Source organism: Urocampus carinirostris, chromosome 3 (genome assembly GCF_059441175.1).
Source record: "Urocampus carinirostris isolate Australia breed hairy pipefish chromosome 3, RoL_Ucar_1.0, whole genome shotgun sequence".
Taxonomy (NCBI): domain Eukaryota; kingdom Metazoa; phylum Chordata; class Actinopteri; order Syngnathiformes; family Syngnathidae; genus Urocampus; species Urocampus carinirostris.
The window spans coordinates 35,771,532-35,784,999 of NC_142351.1; the positions used below are offsets into that span (position 1 = coordinate 35,771,532).

At 39.5% G+C, this 13,468-nt stretch overlaps 1 protein-coding gene across 2 annotated transcripts in view; it reads left to right on the forward strand.

Moving 5' to 3' along the window:
• Positions 1 to 13,468, forward strand: part of LOC148369559 (carbohydrate sulfotransferase 11-like) — a 32,774-nt gene that overhangs the window by 15,927 nt on the left and 3,379 nt on the right. Inside the window, exons 2-3 of one of the 2 annotated variants that reach the window (XM_088331621.1) lie at positions 2,731 to 2,807; positions 12,149 to 12,310. In XM_088331621.1, coding sequence (XP_088187747.1) covers positions 2,731 to 2,807; positions 12,149 to 12,310 — 239 coding nt within the window. Of the gene's footprint in view, positions 1 to 2,730; positions 2,808 to 12,145; positions 12,311 to 13,468 lie in introns of both variants that reach the window. The other variant, XM_088331620.1, reaches the window with a different exon arrangement.

The window sequence follows — 13,468 nt, forward strand, 5'->3', positions numbered from 1 at the left end:
CTATTTTAGTACTTTCATGTACTGTACTGTCTCAGTTAATTCCCTTAGTTGCCGTATGGGGACAGGAAATAAACTTGGAACTGTTGCAAAGTGAGACAAAAAAACACCTTTGTATTTAATGCACAGGTGTCTTCATTTTTACCATTGTCTCAAACTTAAAAGTTGGTAATTGCTTATATGTTAATCAAATAAAACAGTCTTTTGATAAACTTAACGTCACTTGCTTGTATGAAGGGATGAAGATGCAGGTACAATCTATGCTCTTTGAAATGATTGCACTTTCACATCCCCTGTGTCTTTCCGCTGTGGGCGGCATTCTCTGTAAATCTATGAACACAACTCAGAAAACATGCATTCATTCTGGCTACAATCAAACTTTCGGAATCTGGTGTTTGTTTTTAACCCGCGTATACTTAATCCAAGCAATAACTGTTCTCGCTCAGGGCTGCAGATAGCAGGGGGCTTTTTCTGCTATTAATTCCCATTTCTGGAAGGAATCGTGGGAATATGCATTGAAACATACTAGGAGACACTGTTGGAGGACAAATTATGTTCCACATACACTGTAACGACCGCAATTCAATGTTACTTTGGCTGATTATTGTGAAGTCTCGAGTTTTTCAGGCAAAAGCGTTGTGGCTGTTGCTTTTTTTGTTTCCCGCACTGAGTCAAATCTCTGTTGCAGTTGTGAAGCAAATGTATACGTTGTTTCAGACATGTGCAAAACAAATCACTTCTCTTGCGCAGTCTCATTAGTCGCAGAGCTCAAAACCTAAGTCAGCCTCGGATGGGGCCAGGGTTTGGGGAAAGGGACACAGTGAAGAAGAACACTATGGGTGGAAAAACTACAGAACCTGTACTTCTTTTCACTCAGTTGAGTTCTGACTGACGGTCCTACTGGAACATTTTCTTCCTTATGGAATGTAAAATAGAAGTTACAGTTGAATGTTATAGTTATGTAATAGTTCGATAGAACAAACTGTACCGATAGATTGAAGGGGGAGAAATGTTTGTAGAAATGCAAAGAGGAGGGGCTGACAATGTCAAGTTTTCTTTTGTCCTATTGAGAAAATAATCTTCACCACTCTCAGTTTATAACAACCTGAAACAACATTTAATTTTTGGGTATATCAAACAAAAATGTTTTATTTTTATTTTAAATTTTACTCTGTTGGTGGTGTACAAATTGCTAAATGTGCTTTTGTTTTTTTCTGGAAAAAAAAATTTTGGTCCTCAAGATTTACATTTCTATTAATTCATATCCTCTTGCAATCCAGGACAATTTTTTTTTAGCTCAAATCATTTAGCCTGTTATTGCTTTTTTGCTAGTAAAATTCCTTTTTTTTGTTTTGTTTTTTTAACTAAAAAATTAAGTAATTAAACCAAAATATATAAAAATGATGATTTAAAATAAGCTCAATTCTCTGCCAACAGACGAATATTTTGGAAACAAAAATTATTTCACCCTTTACCACAACCTTCTTGTCATTCTTTTGGCCCTTTTTCATGTGTATTGCTTTTAGTTTATCACGGGGGCTTATGTTCAATTATTAAAGGAGGAAAATTAGAAGAGACCCGATAATCAATTGACACACTATAATATTCAGTCTGCTACGAACAAGTACAGTTAAGAAAATGCCACTTCATATGAGTGTGTGATATATTTTTCTTGGCCAAAGCATTTGTGACATTAGGTTTTGGATAATAAGTATGATTTTTAGAATTGACATATTTTCATAAAATGAACACACCCTGAATCATGTTATTGTTCTGCAATATCGAGATGTCAATGTTATTGTGCTCATAACAATAACTGGTCACTATAGTAATAAACTAAAAAGTAAGTATTCATAAATTAATTGATATAGTCAAGCCTTAGTCGCACATGTTTACTGAAGTCGTATAACAGTAATTTGATTTAAAACAGAAATAAAGGAGATTCTGTGTGTCTTTTTTGGGGGGGCGTGGTACAGGTAAAAAGTTATTGGTTATCGGTATCGGCTTCCTAAAGCATGATTTTATTGGCTACCAGTGTCAAAAAGAAAAAGTCATTGTGCATCCCTAAGGAATTAAAATGCTTTCCAAATGTTTTGTCTACCAGCAGAAGTAGAGGATTGATTTTTCTTGTCCTTTCAGGATGGAACACAATTGACTCCTGGCTATTCGAGGCAGCTTCCCTGTTCATATGTAAATAAGCATTGTTAAAGTGCTAACAGTCCTGGTGTCCATTCATGACTACAACATGGGGATTATGTCGTTTACCACACGTGTGTTATTCCATAGGCATTTGGGACCACCTGTGTATGTGCCCACTTCTGGTCCCTCTGGGCTCCTCTGCTTCGAGACCCGGCAAACACAACAGGAGTTATGCTGCACTTTGCAGAGAGAATGTAATTGAATTATTCTCAGGAAGATAGTAATTCATTAATAATTAAAAAAAAAAATACTGTCATATTTATGAATGAAATAAAACATAATCAAATGATCCAAAATCATGTTCCACATTAGGTCGGATTTTACCGCACCAAAGCTAAGTGCAACATGATGATCCCAAACCTGGCAGTTTATACGGTGACCTCCCACCATCAGCTGGGCTAGGGTGCAATTACCCGTCCACAGCCCTAATTACAACCAAAGGAAATAGCAGGACAGGATGATATTTTGCTGGACTGGAACATAAGTTTAATAATGTTTACATGTTAAAATGTGACCTTGAATGCCTTATTACAGAAACCAGTGTTGGAAGCGGCAGCACGCCGGAGAAAAGCAGAAGAAGTCCACTGCAGACCCTTTACAGTGGAGATCAGGTGAGGACACAAACATGAATTATGTCTGTTTTGAGCATTGCTGTTTTGGGTGACTGCCCATTGTCAAAGTTTGTCAATTACAGTGGTTTCACGACTATAAGGCGCACCTAAAAGCCTTTATATTTTTCGAAAGCTGACCATGCGCCTTATGATACAGTGCCCCTCATATGTGGATCAATATTGAGTGGCAAGGTCTCGCAACTACGGCAAGCAGCCGCTGACTAGTTTTTTGCCCCGTAGGCGAAGTAGTCCAGGGTGTATGCTGGGATATATATACCGACATTTCATTTCCTAACCAATGTGTCAATCACCATTTGAATCTGTCACTATTGGCTTAAGTTATTTGGGGTAAAGGAGGCAGGTCCTTTTTTAGCAATTACAGGATCCCATAGGCTAAAGTGGGGCAAAACAAAGACTGCAATTGGATGAAAAAGACGTTAATCACATGTTAGGTTGCTCTATGGCATGGAGAAAACTTTTACTACTGTAGTCTGAATTTGTAAACCGGAATTATTTGGTCTTAACAGACAGCTAGCAACAAGAAACGTCCATCAATGCAGAGATGCTTCTCAGCAGATTTTTTTCTTTTATTTGTTGGCGTTATTGCGTGTTTTGGAGTGTGTAAATATTTTACATGGTTGGATTTACTACAATCATGGATGTAAGAGGACCATGGTTGCGTATTATTATTGAACGTGATGGCTGCAAGACTACTTTGGTGAGCTATCCCGGCTTTATATTTTCCCAGTATCTTGTTTCAGACTGATATTGAAGTTTCTGTGATGAGTCTATTTTTAAATTCAATTCAATTCAAAGTTTTTATTGACATATTCACAGTAAAGAACCACAATTCCCTGCACAATAAAATTCTTACTTTGCTGTCCACACAGTTTGCAGCGAAAAAGAAAATCGAAACTAAGAAACGGTTGGCATTTCTTGAATCCCTAGAGTTTATCGTTCCTAATGATGTGTGGAATGACGCAATCGCATTTGAGTGATTGGTGACATCGTACAGACACAGTGTCTGTACTTTTTTGGTTTGAACAAATTTATTGACACTAAAAACAGAAAACAATCATGACAATCTCAACAGCAATTAAGCACATTCACAATATTATATTCCAATATTACGTTTTTAACAGCAAACACAAAGTGAGGTTTGAACAAACCTTCTCGAAAATCAAACATATTCACAATTTCATTATATAACATCTTTGTTATTGTCAATAGATCCGTCCAGGCCAAAGTCGATTGTCCTCGGTCTGAACAAATCCACTGACACCAACAGCAGCAAAACAGCCATCAAGCATATTCACAATTTTTTTATATTTGACAATATGACGTGACGATATGACGTTTTAACATTTTTTCCTGACATTTCCAACATCAATTAAACAATTTCAGAGTTATTTTCTTTTAACAGTAGTTAACCAGCGTGTAAAAGGCAATACTATTGTGCAAGGGCATAGCTCTGCCATCCCACCCTCCCAAGCAGCATTCTTCCAGTCCTCTGTGTGGGTCCTTTCCCTTCTGCGTGGGTCCTCTCCCTTCTGGGTTCCACAACCCAGGCCGTTGCTGCCGGGACTCCCACAGCGTAGCTCCGGCTCCCCCCTCCGGGTGGGTACAGACGAGTCTTCTTTATGGCTGCGTCCTAGGCCCGCCGCTCGCAGATTGTATGGTATCTGCAGCCATTTGGAGCACAGCCACGGGGGGGATCTGCCTGCACCTCCATACCAGCAGGTTTCTGGAGGTCCAGATGGCGTCCTTGATGGCGGCGAGAGTGAGCCAGTCCCTGGCAAAGTCGTTCCGATGCCTCCTCGACCGACTCACCCCGTAAAGCACGTACTGTGCATCAGGGACCTCTCCTGCTGGCAAGTCCGGGAACTTTCCTAGTTGTTCGGCCATTGTCCACAAGACCTTGGCAGCGCTGCACTCACAAAAAAGGTGCCTCACCGACTCCTGGGCGCCACAGCCAGGTCGAGGGCACGTCGAAGTCGCTGACATTCCTCGGTGGTGCATTACAGCTCTGACTGGGAGAACTTCATGAGCCACCATCCATGACAAGTCTCGTAGTCTGTTTGGGAGGGCAGGATGATTGACGTTGCTCCAAACCGTTGTGGATTCGCCAAACGCAAGCCCCCGCACAGGGCTTACTGTAGCTCGCTCTTGCACAATAGCAATAAGGGCCCTGTGGTTTTGTAAAGTGTGACATTCTTGTGTTTCCAAATCAAACTTCTTCAAAAAATCCCGAATAAAGAGATGTGTTGGTGGCAAGTTAAATGAAACTGGAATCAAACGATTGTTTGGTACAAGCTTTAGCTTCCGCAAATATGAGCCCATCCAAAACCGGGTCATTGCTTGACTTTTCGGGTTGTTGGGTGGGCCCACAGCGTTTTGGAAGTGGAGAGAGACATATTTGCTTCCCAGGAAAAGCTGGAGGTCAGGCACTCCTTTCCCCCCTTTTTCCTTTTTCTTTTTCATTGTATCTCTTTTTATCCTTTCCCACTTTGAGCCCCAGACAAAGCGAAAGATGGCTCGGTCCAGTTGTAACAGCACGTTTCTTTTAGGCATAAAAATTAAACTGATTGACAAAAGCATTGGGAGGATGATCGCTTTGATGATTAGGACCTTCCCCTCTATTGTCAGTTTTCTTAGTGACCAAAAAACAAGTTTTTGCTTAACTTTCCTTGTCACGTCATCCCAGTTGGTCTCGCCTCCTCCATCCGCATTGAATTTTATCCCTAGGATTTTCTGGTCTGTCTTTAACACCGTCAGCGGGAGTCCTGCCTTTTCTGTCTCTTTCCACATTCCATAAAACTTCACTTGTGATTTTTCTCTATTTAGCCTTGACCCAGACGCCCTCCCAAACAGGTCAGTCAAGTCAAGGGCTCTTTCAACAGATGCGCGGTCAGTACACAAAATATTAAAATCATCCATGTACAAAACACACTTGGTAATTTGTCCCCCACTTCCTGGGATATTGATGCCTTCGACAAATCTATCTTTTCTTAACATTTGTGCCAAAGGTTCAATGCAAAGAACATAGAGAAGGGGAGACATAGGGCAACCTTGACGTACACCGCAGTTGATCTCGATTGCTTCCGATAAATTCCCGTTAATCATGAATTTGCTGTAGATGTCTCGGTATAGCAGTCCTACACAATTGATGTATTTTTGGGGAAAACCACATTTTTGCAATACCCTGAAGAGGTATTGGTGCGAGACTCGATCAAAGGCTTTTTCAAAGTCTAGGTTTAGGACCGCTAGTCGCATGTTTCTGTCTCTTGCATAACAAATGGTGTCACGGATCAGCATGAGACTGTCGCTGATCTTCCTTCCCACAATGGCACAGGTTTGGTCTGGATCAACCAAGTCTCCCAAGACAACAGACATTCGTGTTGCTAGAAGCTTGCTGAAAATTTTACAGTACACGTTTAAAAGCGTTATGGGTCGCCAGTTTTTTAAGTCAATTTTGTCTCCTTTTTTGTGCAATAGAGTAACTATCCCGATTCTGAAACTGTCTGGCATATGGTCTCGACTGGAAAATTCGTTAAAAACAGTTAACAGATCTGGTGCTAAAATATCCCAAAAAGTCCGGTAAAATTCGAGGTTGAGTCCGTCCTCCCCGGGTGATTTGCCTTTTTTCATAGTCTTTATGCAATCATTCAGTTGGTCTTGGGTAAAGTCCGATGTTAAAAAGGGGTCTTGACGCACTGATCTTGAAATATGATCTAATACATGCCCCATTTCATTCTCATATGTTTCTTTCTTTTCAAATAATTTTTTGTAGTAGTCTTCGACCAATCTGGTTATTTCACTACTTTCCTTTGTTATTTGCCCGTTTTCGTTTTGAAGTTTTAAAATCCCCTCATTTTTGCCCATCATTTTTTTAAAAAAGTAGCGTGTACATTTTTCCCCTTCTTCTATTTCTCTTTCTCTGCTTCTTATTATGATGCCTTTGCTCTTTATTTCCGCCAAAGCGTTTAGTTCTTGTTTGGTCTCTTTGATTTCATCATTAAAGTCCATCCCCTTTTCTGTTAGGATGAAATAGCGTTGGAGTCTTCTTTGTAGTCCCGACATGCGTTTCATCTCTTTGAGTTTCTTGTTTTTCCCTGCATTTTTAAAAAAGGTCTGTGTTCGTTTCTTTGTCATTTCCCACCATTGTGCTCGTGAATCATACGAGTCTTGAAGGGTCTGCCAGTCTTTGTACAGCTCCCTGTATTGTGCGGCTAGAGCCTCATCCTCCAGCAGGGAGCAGTTTAACTTCCACAAACCCTTCCCAACAGTCATACCTGAAGGAAATGAGAAAGAGCAGGACAGTAGCAAGTGATCCGAAAAAAAAACTGGAATTAATCTTGCATCACTCTGTGCTAAACCCCTCGTAAATATGTAGTCTATTCGAGAGGCTCTGGCATTGTCACTACTGAACCAGGTGAAGCCCTCCTCTCCTGGATGTATGGATTTGAAACAGTCCACCAGTTTAAATGTCCGGCACATGTCTTGTAATAAAGTTGATGTTTTATCTACTTTAAACTCCTCATCATTCCTCTTTCTATCCTTCCTACTTAAGATGCAATTAAAATCTCCTCCCACGATTAGTGGTTGATGGCCTAGCATATGCGACTGGATGTCCTCTAAAGGTTCGTACCTGAGTTGTCTGTCGGCATGGCCGTATATGTTAATGAGGTTAAAATCATTCCCTATATAAGAAAGTCTTGCTAAGATTGCGCGTCCGTCTCTCATCACAGTACTCCCCTTTATGATGAGTTGAGGGTTGTTTATTAAAATGGCTACCCCATCGTTACGGTTTTCATTCGAGCCACTCCATAATGACGGATATGGCCAAATCTCTTCCCACTGTTTATAATTTTTTAGAAAGGGGATGCAGCATTCCTGTAGTAAAAACACATCCGTTCTGATAGTTTTTAAGAACGATAAAACACTGTGAGCCTTAACCTTTGATCTCACACTTCTCACATTGATAGTAGAGAATGTAATGTTCATAATTGTTGTAAAAGTATTTAAACTAGTTAGACAAAACTGGGGGATCTGAGTCCATTCTTTGGTGATCATCGAGATCATCGAGAGTGTCACCTGTGTCAGACACATCACTTAAGAGTAGTACCTCATTTTGAGACTCACCGGGGAAAACTCTGGGACCCTCTGACTCTCTGTCTGTGGTTCCAGGTCTTCCCCTTTTTTCTGGGTTAGGGGGTGAGCCAGAGGACCTATCAAGGGGTCTCTTACTTCCTTGCCCACTAAGGGTCAGGTTTTTTCCCTCCCCGACTTCCTCCGTCTCAACTTCATACAGTTCCCTTGTGGGCTTATTCACCGGCAATCGGCTTTCTTCTAAATCTCTTATCTTTGTTTCTGTTTTTTTCACCACTCCCAATTTTGTCTTACTTTTACTCCTCTTTCCAGTGCCCGTATGGGTTTTTGGAGAGTCATTCGCCTTTTCGATTTGTTTGTCTTCTCCAAATCCCGGCAATGGCGTAGCAAACAAATTTGCTAATTTGAACTCTCTTCCAGGCCCTTCCTGATTAATATGTGTTTTCGGAGTGGCAGTTGCTTTTTCTATTCGTTTGTCATGTCCAAATTCAGGTATTTTATGAGAAATCGAATTAGAATTTCCAGGTTCTTCCTGTTTCAATTTTGATTCTCTGGTCTCTGCTCCAGGGGTTTTGGTAGGTACATCTGTTTTTTCAATTTGTTTGTCTTGTCCAATTTCTTTGTGCATTTCTTGATCAATTTCATTGGGTATTTCCATAACTTTATTCATTTCCTGTTCATCTTCATTGGGTATTTCTATAACTTCATTAATTTCTTGTTCATTTTCATTTTGTATTTCCATGACTTTATTAATTTCATTGTCTTTGTTATCTTTATTCACTTCATTGTCTTTGTGACATTTATTCATTTCATTATCTATGTTGTCTGACATCATTTCATTGTCTTTGTTGTCTTTGTTAACTGCCTTCCTAGCTTTCAATTTGTTAGCAAACGAATTCGGGCAGTTTCTAAAGAGGTGATTCGTTTCTCCACAGAGATTGCATTTTCTGCTATTGCTACATTCCTCAAAGGAATGTCCAATTGTTCTGCACTTTCCACAAAAAATTCGATCACATACCTCAGCCAGATGCCCATGCTCACCACATTTGCGACAGAGTTTCGGTTGCCCTTGATAGTGGATAAAGCCACGGTTTTCCCCCAGGAATATAGTCGACGGAATTTGTTTCAGTCCCTGAAAGCCCTGAGGATCTTGCCGTAGTTGGACTGGTACCCTCCAGGCACCATTCCAATAGCCTTTCTCACACCTCACCTTCATAGCCTGGCCTTTTACTGAGCAGTATCTACTCAACCAATAACAGACGTCATCAGCACTGATCATTTCACTAAACATTCTAACAACGACAATCTTATTAGTATTATCAGTCAGCTTCTCCACTGTAAATCCTGAAAACTGGGACCTCACTCCCTCAAAGCGATTCCAAAACTCTTGATAAAGAGCTGCCGTTTCAAAACTCACATCAAAGCCTTTGCCAGAAGTCATTTTTATGACAGCATGTACCTCCTCCTTTTTAAACTTCAGAATCTTTTCAACAAACTTGTTAATAAAATCCGTCCTTGACATTCCCTCCGAAATTGCCACAACATCTTTGAGCAAGAAATCTCACGCAGTTACGTCTCCGCCCGCCGGTATAATGCCCGGCCATGGCAGGACTCGGCTGCTTTACTTCTAACTATGTAAAAATGGTTAGAATTGTAAAATTAATAATTAACAATACTCTTAAAACCGACGCCAATGACAGTATAAACGCATAGAACGAGCAGTGCTAACCTGATGCATCCACCATGTCCAACACCGTGTCTGAGACACGCATTTGCTTTTTTGCGAGCTGTCAGAATGTTAAGGGGTTAATAAGTTTGACTGAACTATCTGACTGTTTTGTTGACGTTCCCACTGTATCGCCTTATAGTCCGGTGTGCCTTGTGTATGGAAAATATAGGCCAAAAGAAATTTTGGGGGGTGCGCCTTATAGCCATGAAAATACGGTACTTCAAACATATTCAATGCCAACCTTTACACTTTATACCCATAGACTTTCATGAATACAGCTTTACTCCCATTTTTTATTTATTTGGACTATTTTACTACGAGTGTGAGGGCACAGTAGTATGCCGTGTGAGCTTTTCAAGTGTGCTCCAGGAATTTGCCCAATTTTATTTTTAAGAAATAGCATGTAATTGTTCAGTAACGATAATTCCTTCCAGTGATCAGCCAAGTAACTGTAACATTCATCTTTGCCAGTAGGTGGCAGCAGATGATTCTTTTTTAATATACTGATCATCTGCTCATGAGGTAATGGAAAATAATCAAATAAAGTACAAAATGTGAACATATTTTGCTGATTACAATTTTTATGTTGTCTACTGTATGGCAGGAAATGTATCGTTATTATTTAAAAAAGTGTCATTGTTTTCTTCCAGTGATCAGCAAAGTAACTGTAAAAAAAAACATATCAGTAGGTGGCAGCATATTACTTTTTTCTCTTTAACTGTTCATGAGGTGGTTGTACAGGTATATATGTTTAATCACGTATTTTGTTTTTGATGAAAGATTGGGCCAAAGAATAATAAAGTGATTGGAAAATAAGTAATGGCCTTGAACATTATTTCAGTTATTATTTCAGATGACCTCCTTTTTATTACACTAGAAAATATTTGTTTTTTTGGTTCAAGTATTTATTTCTCTCAAAAAAAACAAGATAAAAATATATAAACCTTAATAAACAGCTTAAAAAATTGTCAAACCAAAAATTAAACTTATTAACCAAATCAATAAATTGTATTATTTCATAGGCCTTGGTGACCACCAATAAGAAAAACAGTATACCGTATTTTCCGCACTATAAGGCGCACCTAAAAGCCTTTATTTTTTTCAAAAGCTGACCATGCGCCTTAATATACAGTGCGCCTTATTTATGGATCAATATTAATTCGCAAAGTCTTGCAACTAACTTGCAGCAGCCGACTAGATTTTCCCCCGAACGCCAAGTAGTCCGCGGTGTATGCTGGGATTTATTTACCGGCGTTTCATTGGCTAACCAATGTGTCAATCATCATTTGAATGGATCACTATTGGCTAAAGTTATTCGGAGGTCAAGGGGCGGATCCTTTTTATCATCTACAGGCTGGCATAGGCTTAAACGGCAAAACAAATCCTGCAATTGGCCGAAAAAGATGTGTCAATCATCAGTTTAATCGATCACTATTGGCTAAAGGTATTCGGAGGTCAAGGAGCAGATCCTTTTTATCATTTACAGGCTGGCATAGGCTTAAACGGCAAAACAAAGCCTGCAATTGGCCGAAAAAGATGAATGCGTATAGCACGTGGTTGACTGCTTACAGAAAGCATTTTTTACTATTCTGCATTTGTAAATATTTTATTCTCCTGGATTTACTAAACTCACGGATATAAGAGGACCACGGCTGCACATTATTATGAACACAACAACTTCTGTGAGCTACTCTGGCTATATATTATCCCTGTATCTTGTTTCAGACTGAACTCGATGTTTCTGTGATAAGCGGTGCAGAAAATGGATGGAATGGAGTGTCTATTTTTAAATTAAACTCAATTCCAAGTGTTTATTGTCATATGCACAGTAAAGTTGCGAGCGAAAAAGAAAATAGAAACTAAGGAATGGTTGGCATTTCTTGAATCCCTTCCGAATGATGGAACGATGCATTTGAGTGACATCGTACGGACACCGCATCCGCACGTGTTCTCGACACGTATTTGCGTCTTTGCAAGCTTTCGGAATGTTAAGGGGGTAATAAGTTTGACTGAACTATCTGACTGTTTTGTCGACGTTCCCATTGTAGCGCCTTATAATCCGGTGCGTCTTATGTATGTCAAAAATAGGACCAAAAACTATTTTTTCGGGGTGCGCCCTATAACCCGGTGGGCCTTATAGTGCGGAAAATACGGTACTCTTAATTTAGGAAGCATGATGGTTTTAGATGGGGAAAAAAAACACATGAAACTGGTGCTAGGGATTTATTTGTTTTTAATTGATGGACTCCATGCCTAGAGATCTTAAATTAAATACGTGTATCTTTGCTCCAAAAAAATTATAGGAATGACTGATCTAAGATCCATTGTATTTGAATTAGTTGCTGAATCATTTCCCATTCCAATGTCTACCAACCCAAATCTGTATTAAATGTGGCATGGCAAACAAATTCAAATCTACTGCTTAAGCATGAACGTGTGCGCTGCAACCCAGCATGCAAAAGCTTCCCTGCTAATATTATGTTAACTCTTGTCCCACAAGCAGTTGCAGCTGTCGGGCGATCAAAAGTCGCTTCAAGGTCGCAGGGAGCTGCTGGAGCAAGCTTGCCAAAGTCATACCAAAAAGCGGCGCGTGCTTTCTCCTCAAGACCTCAAACATCTCATCGTGGACGACAAGCACAGCCTCATTTACTGCTACGTACCAAAGGTTGGCCCTAATTCCCCGTTCTGTATTGTGCATTCATTGGTTGAGGAATGACTTGAGATAAGTACGGGATTTGTTCCACAAATGCAATCCATTTATCTTTTCCTATTGACTGCAACAGTGCTTAAATTTTATATTTACCGTATTTTCCGATCTATAAGGCCGACTCAACACCCCCAAATTGGCCAGAACTTTGTGCGCCTTCTCATCCAATGTGCCTTACATGCAACAAGGTTCCCGCGGATCTTTGAAATCTCTTGAAAGGCATTATTTATTATGAAAATAAGGCGATATTTGGCATTACAATGGCTTGGATCCATTTTTCGCAAGTCTTAAAATGTGACACATGATAAGATTTTTATTTCTTTAAACTAAGTAGATTTGGTAAAATTGATCAATTGTCTTATTTAATAATTCACCGTTTATCTTTTGTGGCAACATCACGTGACCACAGTAACTATCAAAACGATTGTGATTTGAGTCGGGCCTTAAAGAGCAGACGCATGCCTTGGGTGTACACACAATACACAGCAGCTTTGGACAAAGATGTTGACTCTGGACCATAGGAAAGTGTAAATTCAATGAAAAGTTGCTATCCGATAAATGTTTTTCGCCATGGTTAGGATTTTTGCCGTGCATTAGGTCCTGTGTCATGATCACACTCTTATTAGTCGCAGTACCAGATAAGTTAAAGAAATGAAAAATATTTTTGCCCATAATAATGGGTATTAAGGAAGTTAGTTATAAGGGGAAAGAAAAGTGGAAAACAGTGACACCAATGATCGAGTCAAAGAAGGAAATGATAGTGAAATATGAAAGGTACATTAGATGGTTTTAAAATGTTGGATTTTTAGCTTTTTTTTACCAGTATATTACTCGTTACTATATACATAATAATACAAATATCGTTGTATTGTTTTATTAATATTTTGGGTTCCATTTTTTTTTTAAGTCTATGGTGGTCTGCATTTACATAGCGCTTTTCAAGTTACTGAAGACCTCCTATAGCGCTTCTATGGATATTTTAAAGCAGTTCTATGGGGTGGTTTATCTGCAATGTCGGCTTATACGCAATTTCGTCATATATTCCAGTATATGTGGAACTTGAAATCTTCTTGGTTTTAATCCTATCTCTCCTTTAATTTGTAACTGACCAGTTGA